Source organism: Heterodontus francisci, chromosome 20 (assembly GCF_036365525.1).
Source record: "Heterodontus francisci isolate sHetFra1 chromosome 20, sHetFra1.hap1, whole genome shotgun sequence".
NCBI classification, from domain to species: Eukaryota; Metazoa; Chordata; class Chondrichthyes; order Heterodontiformes; family Heterodontidae; genus Heterodontus; species Heterodontus francisci.
Genome location: NC_090390.1, coordinates 70,180,430 through 70,193,135, shown reverse-complemented (window position 1 = coordinate 70,193,135; position 12,706 = coordinate 70,180,430). Strand labels below are relative to the sequence as shown.

At 43.6% G+C, this 12,706-nt stretch overlaps 1 protein-coding gene across 3 annotated transcripts in view; it reads left to right on the top strand.

The window, feature by feature from the left end:
- Positions 1–309: 309 nt before the first annotated feature.
- The window catches only part of cacul1 (CDK2 associated cullin domain 1), a 130,720-nt gene continuing 118,323 nt past the window's right edge, over positions 310–12,706 (top strand). For all 3 annotated transcript variants that reach the window (XM_068052993.1, XM_068052990.1, XM_068052991.1), the window contains exon 1: positions 310–817. In XM_068052993.1, coding sequence (XP_067909094.1) covers positions 499–817 — 319 coding nt within the window. In that variant the 5' untranslated portion in view covers positions 310–498. The remainder of the gene's footprint in view (positions 818–12,706) is intronic.

The window sequence follows — 12,706 nt, the reverse complement described above, 5'->3', positions numbered from 1 at the left end:
ACGCCCAAAATTCCTCAAACCTTTTTCTGCCGTGTAATTGGTTTGCACCTGTCTTTATGGCCGCCAAGCTCAACTAAAATTAAGGCCAAACGGAGCATCTTTCGAACAGATTCTACGGATAAAGAAATGAAGTACTTTTCTAAATGGCGTAAGGTCCAAAATTAAGAGTCAAGTACCACAGCTAAGGCCTCAGCGCAGAATAGCCACGTTCCCATGGTGACCGTCGCTAAGGAACGCCGCGGCTCCCGGCACGCACCGGGGCAGGACAAAAGCGTCGCCAAGTGTCGCAAAACCGAACGACCCATCGACGGCAAAAAGCCGTAAAGGGGAGAAGTGTCGGGGAGTGGTGCAGGAGAAGGAGAAATTGGGTGGAAGGAGGAATAAAGGTGGTGATGCAGTGGAGAGAAAGACAGCGAAAGGCTGGAGTATTCATCTAGCGGGAGTTCAATAAAATACAAATTCACCTGACTGAAAGATTCTTCCTCCCCCCCATTAACAATGGACGAGAATATGGAGGAGGACACCAGCTACCAGCAGCTGATGATGGACGATCACAATCACAACAACTGGGAGGCCAACGCGGACGCTTATCATCATCATCACCAACAACATCATCACCACAACCACCACCCTAGCCAGCCTGCTCTGCCCGAGCCCGGGGGGACGCCGCAAGCACAGCAAGATCCCAAAGAACTCATCCAGCATCCCATGTCTCTCAACGGGGATGAGAGAGGGCCGGCAGCGCACGGGGAGCCCGACACCGATCCCATGGCCAGTAAAGTAACGCTGAACATTAACAGCTCGGCCTCCAAGTTCTGTAAGTGACGCAGGGAGAAATCCGAGAGATAAATGCATCGACAATCGATTGCTTAAGCCAATAAGGATTTAATAGTTTTTAAATGGCTGTGTATGTTTTAAACTCCGATTAATCCGTTGGAGACCTGGATTTTACGTGCTTTACGATGACCAATGCCATCTGCATTCTTCAGTCTGATCTGTAAGGGCATTTAACCCCATTTGACTACTAACAGTATATATGTAATTCTTGTAACGGCTGGTGAGCAGTGTTCTAAAACTGGTATAGAAATACAATTATACTAAAAGACCTAGTCTCCCAAATGCCAACCCTAATAATGAAGGAATGAATCAGGTGAAAATCACAATAGAGTCAGAGATACAGCACCGAAACAGGCCCTTTGGCCCATCGAGTCTGTGCTGACCAACAACCACCCATTTATACTAATCCTACAGTTACCCCATATTCCCTACCACATCCACACCATTCTCCTACCACCTACCTACACTAGGGGCAATTTACAATGGCCAATTTACCTATCAACCTGCAAGTCTTTGGCTGTGGGAGGAAACCGGTGGAAACCCACGCGGTCACCGGGAGAACTTGCAAACTCCGCACAGGCAGTACCCAGAACCGAACCCGGGTCGCTGGAGCTGTGAGGCTGCGGTGCTAACCATTGCGCCACTGTGCCGCCCCTATTATATAACCTATTTGTAAACTTGAAAGCTTGAAGACTAAAAGTTGATTTTTATAGATTGGTTTTACTTTTTTTGCTAAAGAGCAATTAGAAACATGTCACTATCTATGATGGAAATAAGGAATCACACATTAATTTTATTAGAAGGGCTTTTGGCTCCTTGAGTAATCTTCAGAATGTCTCCTACAGTAGCCTGATTGCATTCTCTGTAGTATTAATTTAGATACTCTGGACGTATTGGACTCATCTCAGTGACAACCAGTAGTAAATTTTGGGTAATTGATAACTGGGAGTAATTCAGTAAATTGATTGTGTTAATGTAGTGAGGATGACATAGCGTCATAGTTATACAGCACTGAAACAGGCCCTTCGGCCCATCGTGTCCGTGCTGGCCATCAAGCACCTAATTATTCTAATCATATTTTCCAGCACTTGGCCCGTAGCCTTGTATGCTATGGCATTTCAAGTGCTCATCTAAATACTTCTTAAATGTCATGAGGGTTCCTGCCTCTACCACCCTTCAGGCAGTGCGTTCCAAATTCCAACCACCCTCTGGATGAAAATTTTTTTCCTCAGATCCCCTCTAAGCCTCCTGCCCCTTACCTTAAATCTATGCTCCCCGGTTATTGACCTCTCCGCTAAGGGAAAAAGTTTCTTCCTATCAATGCCCCTCATAATTTTGTGTACCTCAATCATGTCCCCCCTCAGCCGTCTCTGCCTCCAAGGAAAACAACCCTAGCCTTTTCAGTCTCTCTTCATAGCTGAAATACTCCAGCCCAGGCAACATCCTGGTGAATCTCCTTTGCACCCTCTCCAGTGCAATCACATCCTTCCTATAGTGTGGTGCTCATAACTGTACACAGTACTCCAGCTGTGGCCTAACTAGTGTTTTATACAGGTCCATCATAACTGTCCTGCTCTTGTATTCTGTGCCTCGGCTGATAAAGGCAAGTATCCCATCTGCCTTCCTAACCACCTTACCTACCTGTGCTGCTGCCTTCAGTGATCTATGGACATGTACACCAAGATCCCTCTGACCTTCTGTACTTCCTAAGGTCCTACCATCCATTGTAGATTCCCTTGCCTTCTTAGTCCTCCCAAAATGCATCACCTCACACTTCTCAGGATTAAATTCCATTTGCCACTGCTCTGCCCATTTTACCAGCCCATCTATATCATCCTGTAATCTAAGGCTTTCCTCCTCACTAATGACGACGCCACCAATTTTAATGTCATCTGCGAATTTACTTATCATACCTCCTATATTCACATCAAAATCATTAATGTACACTACAAACAGCAAGGGTGCCAGCACCGATCCCTGCAGTACGCCACAGGTCACAGGCTTCCACTCGCAAAAACAACTCTCAACCATCACCTTCTGTCTCCTGCCACTAAGCCAATTTTGGATCCACTTTGCCAAATTGCCCTCGATCCCATGACATACCATTCTTTAAGAAACATCAGAACAGGAAAATTGAATCCTACTTAATGGCCACTGTCAGTCATTTTGTTGTTTGTAGGATTTGTCGCATGATTATTTTTTGTTTTCTTAACATTTTGAGTGAGGTGTATTGTGCATAATAGCATGAAATAGAACCTGGAATTACTTAACCATGGTAAATGTTCTGATGTTTGTGTGCTGCTGATTAACAGTTAGCATAATATCCATTACTGTATATTCTTCATTCCTAGTTTAACGTTAATTATTACAGCCTCTTATGTAACATAAAAGAAATATCTTTATACTCCATGCTCTAAATTTAAATTGAAGTTCTAGAAATAAATAGAGCCAAATTGTAGATCGCAGTGTGTCACTGCAATTCCCCTGATATTTCTGTCTGCATCTGCAAAATCAATTGTGGTGCTGAACCGTACAGAGCTGGAGGATTTCAGGCTTGATCCCTGCTCTGTGCTGAGTTAGCTCTGATCTCCCAGAGCAGTGGTGGTATAATTGGTCTAAGTGTCATGTCACTAGAGAGAAAAAGATGGCAAGAGTTACTGGGAGAAGAAAAGTTGGCTGGAGTCTCTGCTCGTAATTGCTACCCAATCTTCTCAGCTGGGAGTTGCACATGGGTAGATCATCATCAGGTCTGGGCTTTGAAGTGATGCGATGGTCACTGTCTCGGGTCCCTTGTGAAGAATGATCATTTGGATGGTACACCAAACCATACCACAGTGTTGATCAGAGGCTTTATGAGAAGAGTGAAGCAACTTGGAAAAAGAGAGCTGCATGTGATTGGAAGTTACTTTGTGATCTAACATAAGTGACTGGCTCCAAAAGGATATTACATTCATTGCCATTAATTTCTTAGTGAGCAGGCATTGCAATGAATTTTGTAGAACTAGTTGAAATAACCCATATGTCTTCATGTCTTTTGAACAGATCTGTGACTGTTGAGATAATAAACCGTTTCTGTTAACACTGAACTTAAATAAGTTATAGTTTACTCTTTGGGAAAAATTGAATCACTAAACAGACAGCTAACGTGATTGTGGTATCCAAAAGTGAAATGAATTTAATTACAGTCATAACAGTATAGGTTTAAGAAAGAAATGTATTTTATTTTGATTAAAGTTGATCTATTTATATAGCGCCATTCTTGACCTCAGAAGGTCCCAAAGTATTTTACAGAGAAGCAGCTACTTTGAATTGTAGTCATGGTTGTAATGTAGAGAAATAGGGCAGTCAATTTGAGCATAGCAAGGTCCCACAATTGGCAATGAGATAGTAACCCCATGATCTGTTTTTTTTTGTGTGATGTTGTTTGAGGGATAAATATTGGCCAGGAGACTGGGGAGAACTCCCCTGCTGTCCTTTGACATATTGCATGAGATCTTTTACCTCTGTCTGAGAGCACAGACAGGGTCTCAGTTTCCATCTCTCTCATTTAGGAGATGGCATCTTAGACAGTGCAGCATCCCCTCAGTACTGCACAGAAGTGTCTACCTAGATTATGTGCTTGTCTCTAGAATTGGTCTTGAACCCACAACCTTCTGACTCAGAGGCGAGAATGCTAGTTCAGTCCTTGAAATGTTCTGAAGTTTTGAACAGTGACTGGACAGAAGGAAGATATTTTGTACAGATGAAGCATGTTGTTTGCTGGGTGTACCCAGCTTGAATATTTAAAAGGTTTCCCCATATTACCATGAATTAAAAAGTTTGTGTCCCTTTTCTACGTTTCTTGATTTTCTACTTTCGGATGTTCAGTTCTAAAAGTTTGCTTTGTTTGCTACAAGAAAGGAGTTTTTTTTTCCTTGAAGGATTTAAATTTTTTTTTTAATATGCAATGGGCTTGCTGTGCTGCTCAAAAGTATTTTTATGGACAGTGAAGAGTAGACGATCCCTGTCCACTGGGATGGAATTGGAGAATATTTCACTTTTAGATGGTCTACTAGTTGTAGAGCACTTGAAGAAGGGAGAAGGCAGCTGACTGCCTGCTTGCCTCTCTTCAAAGATGAATAATCTGTAGTTTGGAGACTTGTAAGGAGAGAGAAGGAGGAAGTATATATAGGAGGAATATTTTGGCTAAATTTGTGATTGTGCTAATCACCCCTGCTCATTTCTGTGTATCTCTCTGTCTGTGTTTCTTTTTGTCTATCAGTCTCTGTGGTAATTGGTAGCTGTTATAGAGTTGTTGGACATCATCTTCCATTATTTGAATGATTCATTTTGCTTTTGTTTGCTCTGGTGGTGGAGCTTGGTGAGGAAAAGAATTATTAAGGAGCGAAGATGGATCTGATGGCAAAGAAATTGTTTTAAAAAAAATAATAATAATGTGGAGCAGGGAGGGGCTCATGAAGGTGGCAGGAAAGTAGGTTGGGAACTTGTAGAGATGGTTGGCGGAGGGGGCAGTGGAAAATGAAGTGAGGAAAAGTGGATGGGAAAAATAACAAAGGTTAAAAATTTTAAGATCTGAACTGTTCCTGTTGTTGTGCAATTGAATGTCTGGGTCTGATTGGTGTATGATCTGGCTGGACCACATACAGCATTATTGAGTCCTTCTCACTATTCCAGGATCATAACCGTGGCAAAAATAACTGTGGTTTCTTTTCTCTGCTGCAAACTATCATCTTAAACCCCTCTCTCCTGCCTCCTCCACCCTCCCCTCCAACAAGTGCGAGGAGCTCATGGATTACTTTGTCACTGAGATTGAGACTATCCGATCAGCTGCCTCTGCCACTTCCCTTCCTTCCCCTAGCCCACCGAGCCAAAAATCCTCTGAGGTTTCCCCCTGTCTTATCCCTAACTTGCATCTTTCTCCAGTTTCTCTTCTGCCTTCCCTTATGCTCTCTCTGAACTCATCTGGTTCATGAGACCCATCTCCTGCCCCCTTGACCCTATTCCCACTAAATTGCTGACTACCTATCTTCCCTTCCTGGCTCCTATGTTAGCCAATATTGTAACGGTTCTCTCTCCTCAGCTCTTAGAACCTCCCCCCCCCCAACCCCACATTAAATCTGTCATCATCACCCCCTCCTCAAAACCAACGCTTGACTCCTCTGTTCATGAAAATTACCACCCATCTCCTACCTATCTCCTTTCAAGTCCTTGAATGTGCTGTCACCTCCCAAATCTGTGCCAGTCTTTCCTGGAACTCCATGTTTGAATCTTTGCAATCTGGTTTCCGCCCTTGTCACAGTTCAGAAATGGCTCTTATCAAAGTCACATATGACAGACTGTGACAAAGGTAAACTATCCCTCCTCATCCTTCTAGACCTGTCTGAAGCTTTTGACACAGATGACCGCACAATTCTTCTCCAACGCCTCATCCAGCTGGATGAGACTGCACTCACCCGGTTCCATTTTTATCTATATAATTAGTAAATTACCTGCAGTGGCTTTTTTTTCTGTTCCCACACCGTTATGTCTGGTGTCCTTGGCTGCTGCCTCTTCCTCATCTACATGCTGTCCCTTAGCGACAGCGTCTGAAAACACAGCTACATTTTTCACATGCTGATGACACCCAGCTCTACCTGACCACCACCTCTCTCAATCCCTCCACTGTCTCTGAATTGGCAGACTGTTTGTCTGATGAACAGAAATATTCCCCAACTAAATATTGAGAAGATTAAAGCCATCATCTTTGGTCCCTGTCACAAATTCTGTTCCCTAGTCACTGACTCCCTCGCTCTGCCTCGCTCTGCCTTTGTCTGAGGCTGAGTCAGACTGTTCGTAACCTTGGAGTTATATTTGATCCTGTGATGAGCGTCCGACCACATATCCGCACCGTCATTAAGGCTGCTTATTTCCATCTCCATAACATCGTCCAACTTTGCCCCTGCCTTAACTCATCTGTTGCAGAAACCCCCTCATCCATTTCTTTTTTACCTCTAAGTTTGACTATTCCAGCACACTCTTGGCCAGCCTCCCGCATCCTACTCTGTAAACTTGAGGTCGTTCAAAACTCTGCTGCCCTTGTCCTAACTCACACCAAGTCTTGTTCAGCTATCACCCCGATCTTCACTGATCTACATCGGCTCCCAGTGAAACAACATCTCGCTTTTAAAATTTTCATCCTTGTTTCCAAATCCCCTCCACCCCCCTCCCCTCCCCCACCATTTCTGCAATATAGTCCCTCTGAGATATGTGCTCCTTCAATTTTGCCCTCCTGAGCATCCCTGTTTTTAATTGCTCCATCATTGGCAGCTGTGTCTAAGTTTTGGAATTCCCTTCCTAAGCCCCTCTACCTCTCCGTTCCTTCTTTTAAGATACTCCTTAAAAGCTACCTGCCCTAGTATCTCAGTGTCAAATTTTGTTTGATAATGCTCCTGTGAAGCACCTTGGGATGTTTTATTACGTTAAAGGTGCTATATAAATGCAAGTTGCTGTTTTTGTTGTTGGGATGACTTCATGACTGGATTATTAGAATTTGCTAAGCGTGAAACAATGAGCAATATTTCTTCAAGTATACACGCATACATTTTACTTTCTTACTGGCACACAAAAAAGAAAAAAGGACTTGCGTTTATATAACTCCTTTCATGACCACTGGATGTCTAAGTGCTTTACAGCCAATGATCTTGGAATACAGAGTAGAATTTCAAAATTTGCCAATGACACCAAACTTGGAGGTGCGGCAAACAGTGAAGATGATATGAACTGCCTACAACAGGACATATATAGGCTAGCAGAACAAATTGAATATTGACTGTGTGAAGTATGCATTTTGGCAGAAGGATTAGGGAGGGGCAATATACTTAATGGCACAGGTCTCAAGAATGCAAAGGAACGTGGGGACCTGCGGGTACATGTGCATCGATCTTTGGTATTGAGTGGTTAGCAAAGCATATGGGATCTTAGGCTTCATAAATGGAGGCATTGAGTACAAAAGCAGGGAAGTTATATCCAACCTTTTTTATGAAACTCTGGTTAGGTCCCAACTGGAGTATTGTGTGCAGTTCTGGTCAGGAAGGTTAAGTTGAAAAAGCTGGGCTTCTCCTTAGAGCAAAGGAGATTGAGGGGAGATTTAATAGAGGTTTACAAGATTAAGACAGGCTTAGATAAGTTAGAAAAGGAAAAGCTGTTTCCACTAACCAGTGGCACAAGGACTAGAGGACACAAGTTGAAGGTTTTGGGCAAGAGATGCATGGGGAATGTGGGGAACGTTTTTAAGCAACGGGTGGTAATGACCTCGAACTTGCTGCTCACTCGGGTAATGGAAGCGGCAACAGTCAATGATTTCAAAAAGAAATTGGATCGCCACTTGAAGGAAATAAACTTGCAGGGCTACTGGGATCGAGCGGGGGAGTGGGACTGACTGAATTGCTCTCTGGAGAGCTGGCATGGACTCGATGGGCCAAATGGCCTCCTGCTGTGCCATAAATGACTGTATGACGTTAAGTACTTTTGAAGTGTCGCCACTTTGTAATGCAGGAAATGTGACAGTCAGTATGTGCTCATCAAACACCCATAAACAGCAATGTGATAATGACCAGTTAATCTGTTTTTGTGATGTTGATTGAGGGATGAATATTGGCCAGGATAAATAACTACCCTGCTGCTCTTCAAAATAGTGCCATGGGATACACCTAAGCAAGCAGATGGGGCCTTGGTTTAACTTCCAAAAAGCATTTGATAAAGTGCCACACAACAGACCTGTGAGCTAAGTTATAGTTTATGGAATAAAAGGGACAGTAGCAACATGGATCCGAAATTGGCTGAGTGACAGGAGACAGAGAGCAGCGGTTGATGGATGTTTTTCGGACTGGAGGAAGGTTTGTAGTGGAGTTCCCCAAGTGTCAGTGTTGAGACCCTTGCTGTTCCTGATATATTATTAATGATCTAGACCTTGGTGTACAAGGCACAATTTCAAAATTTGCGGATGATACAAACTTGGAAACATTGTGAACTGTGAGGAGGATAGTGTAGAACTTCAAAAGGGCATACAGGGTGGTGGAATGGGCGGACAAGTGACAAATAAAATTTTAATGCAGAGAAGTGTGAAGTGATTAATTTTGGTAGGATGGACATGGAGAGACAATACAAAATGCATTTCTAAAGGGGTGCAGGAGCAGAGGGCCCTGGGTGTATATGTGCATAAATCATAGCAGGTGGCAAGACAGGTTGAGAGAGTGGTTACATAGAAACATAGAAAATAGGAGCAGGAGTAGGCCATTCGGCCCTTCGTGCCTGCTCTGCCATTCATTGTGATCATGGCTGATCATCCAACTCAGTAACCTGTTCCTACTTTTGCCCCATATCCTTTGATCCCTTTTGCCCCAAGAGCAGTATCTAATTCCTTCTTGAAAGCATACAATGTTTTGGCCTCAACTGCTTTCTGTGGTAGTGAATTCCACAGGCTCACCACTCTCTGGGTGAAGAAATTTCTCCTCATCTCAATTCTGAAAGGTTTACCCCATATCCTTAGACTATGACCCCTGGTTCTGGACTCCCCCACCAACGGGAACATCCTTCCTGCATCTACCCTCTCAAGTCCTGTTAGAATTTTATAGGTTTCTATGAGATCCTCCCCCTCACTCTTCTGAACTCCAGCGAATATAATCCTAACCGACTCAATCTCTCCTCATATGCCAGTCCTGCCATCCCAGGAATCAGTCTGGTAAACCTTCACTGCACTCCCTCTATAGCAAGAACATACTTCCTCAAATAAGGAGACCAAAACTGCACACAATATTCCAGGTGTGGCCTCACCAAGACCCTGTATAATTGCAGCAAGACATCCCTGCTTCTGTACTCGAATCCTCTCGCTATGAAGGCCAACATAATAGAGCATACAGTATCCTGGGTTTCATTAATAGTGGCATAGAATACAAAAGCAAAGAAGTCATGTTAAACTTGTATAGAACAGTGGTTTGGCCTCAGTTGGAGTATTGTGTCTAGTTCTGTGCCCCACACTTTAGGAAAGATGTGAAAACATCGGAGAGAGTGCAGAAAAGATTCACGAGAATGGTTTTGGGGATGAGCTAGTTCAGTTACGAGTCGAAGAGACTTAGTAGTTGGCAGGAAAAAAGACAGAGGCGCAAGGGGGGAGCCAACTGTGTAACAGCCCCGACAAACACATTTTTCTGCAGCACCCGTGGAAGAGCCTGTCACTCTAGAATTGGCCTTTATAGCCACTCCAGGCGCTGCTCCACACACCACTTATCACCTCCAGGCGCTTACCCATTGTCTCTCGAGATAAGGAGGCCAAAGAAGTTCAGTTACATGGATGGATTGGAGAAGTTGGGACTGTTTTCCTTAGAGAAGAGAAGGTTGAGAGGAGATTTGATCATGTTCAAAATTATAGGGGTCTGGACAGAGTAGATAGACAGAAACTGATCCCATTGGTGGAGGGATCGTGAACAAGAGGGCACAGATTTCAGGTAATTGGCAAAAGCTATAATGACTATGTGAAGAAAAACTTTTTCATGCAGTGAGTGGTTAAGATCTGGAATGTGCCACCTGAGAGTGGGGTGGAGACAGGTTCAATCGAGGCATTAAAGAGGGAATTGGATTGTTATCTGAAAAGGAAGAATGTGCAGGGCTACGGGGAGAAGGTGAAGGGAGTGGCACTAGGTAAATTGCATTTTCAGAGAGCCAGTGCAGACACAATGGCCAAATGGCCGCCTCCTGTGCTGTAATAATTCTATGATTCTGTCACATCAGAAATACAGCACCTCCAACAGTGCAGTGCTCCCTCAGTACTACAATGGAGTGTCAGCCTTGATTTTTGTGCTCAAGCCCTGGAGTGGGATTTGAACCAGAAAGAGGCCACGTGGCCCATCGTGTCTGTGCCAGCCAGAAAACGATCCACCTATTCTAATCCCATTTTCCAGCACTTGGTCCATAGCCCGCAGCATACGGCACTTGAGGTGCATATCCAAACTCCTTTTGAATGAGTTGAGGGTCTCTGTCTCAACTACCCTTTCAGGCAGTGAGTTCCAGACCATCCCGTCACCCTCTGGGTGAAAAAGTTTTTCCTCATCTCCCCTCTAATCTGTCTACCAATCACTTTAAATCTATGCCTGCTCTCTGCTAAGGTGAATAGATCCTTCATCTCCACTCTATCTAGGCCCCTCAAAATTTTGTATGTTTCAATCAGATCTCCCCTTAGCCTTCTCCGTTCCATGGAGAACAACCCCAGCCTATCCAATCTTTCCTCATATCTGCATTTTTCCAGTCCTGGCAACATCCTTGTAAATCTCTTCTGTACCCTCTCCAGTTCAATTATATCCTTTCTGTAATGAGGTGACCAGGACTGCACACAGTACTCAAGTTGCGGCCTAACCAATGAGTTATACAGTTCCAGCATAACCTCTTTTATATCCTTTACCTAGGCTAATAAAGGAAAGCATTCCATTTGCCTCCTTAACCACCTTAGCGACCTGTCTTGCTACCTTCAGGGATCTGTGGATATTCACTCCAAGGTCCCTTACTTCCTCTACACTTCTCAGTATTTTCCCATTAATCATGTATTCCTTTGCCTTGTTTAACCTCCCCAAATGCATCACCTCACACTTCTCCCAGTTGAATTCCATTTGCCACTTTTCTGCCCATCTGACCAGACCATCAATATCTTCCTGCAGCCGACAGCTATCCTCCTTGCTATCTACCACACGGCCAATCTTTGTGTCATCCGCAGACTTCTTGATCATGCCCTTTACATTTGTGTCCAAATCATTAATATACACCACAAAAAACAGGGGACTCAGTCTGAGTCGTGCAGAACGCCATTGGAAACAGCCCTCCAGTTGCTAAAACAGCGGTCAACGATTACACTTTGTTTTCTGCTACTAAGCCAATTTTGTATCCACCTTGCTGCATTTCCCTGGAATTTTATTTTTTTAACCAGTCTGCCATGTGGGACCTTGTCAAAAGCTTTGCTAAACTCCATGCAGACCACATCAACTGCTCCACCCTCATCTGTCTTCCTTGTTACTTCAAAAAATATGATCAAGTAGATCAAACAAGATCTTCCCTTAACAAATCCATGTTGACTATCCTTGATTAACCTGTGCCTTTCTAAGTGACAGTTTATCCTGTCTCTCAGAATAGATTCCAATAATTTGCCCACTACTGAGGTTCGACTGACTGGCCTTAATTATTCGGTCTGTCCTTCACTCCCTTTTTAAATAGAGGTACAACGTTAGCAGTTCTCCAATCCTCCAGCACCACACCTGTATCCAGTGAGGACTGGAAAATGATGGTCAGACCTTATGCTATTTCCTCTCTTGCTTCTTTTAACAGCCTAGGATACATTTCATGTGGCCCTGGTGATTTATCAACTTTCAAGAATGCTAATCCCATTAATACTTCCTCTCTCCCTATGTTTATCACATCCAATACTTCACACTTTTCCTCATTAACTACAATATCTGCATCACCCCCTGTTTTGTGAAGACAGACGCAAAGTATTCATTAAGAACCATACCAATATCTTCCGCTCCTAAACATAGGTTACCTTTTTGGTCTTTTATGGGCCCTGCTCTCTCCTTAGTTATCCTCCTACTCTTAATGTATTGATGAAACATTTTTGGGTTCACCTTGATTTTGCTTGCCAATATTCTTTCATGCCCTCTCTTTGCTTTCCTAATTTCCTTTTTGATTTCACTCCTCCACTTCCTATACTCCTCTCGGCTTTCTGTAGTATTGAGTTCTCGGTGTCGGACATAAGCTTTCCTTTTCTGCCTTATCTTACCCTGTAGGCTCCTTGACATTCATGGGACTCTAGATTTGGCCACCTCACCCTTTTTCTTTGTGAGAACATGTT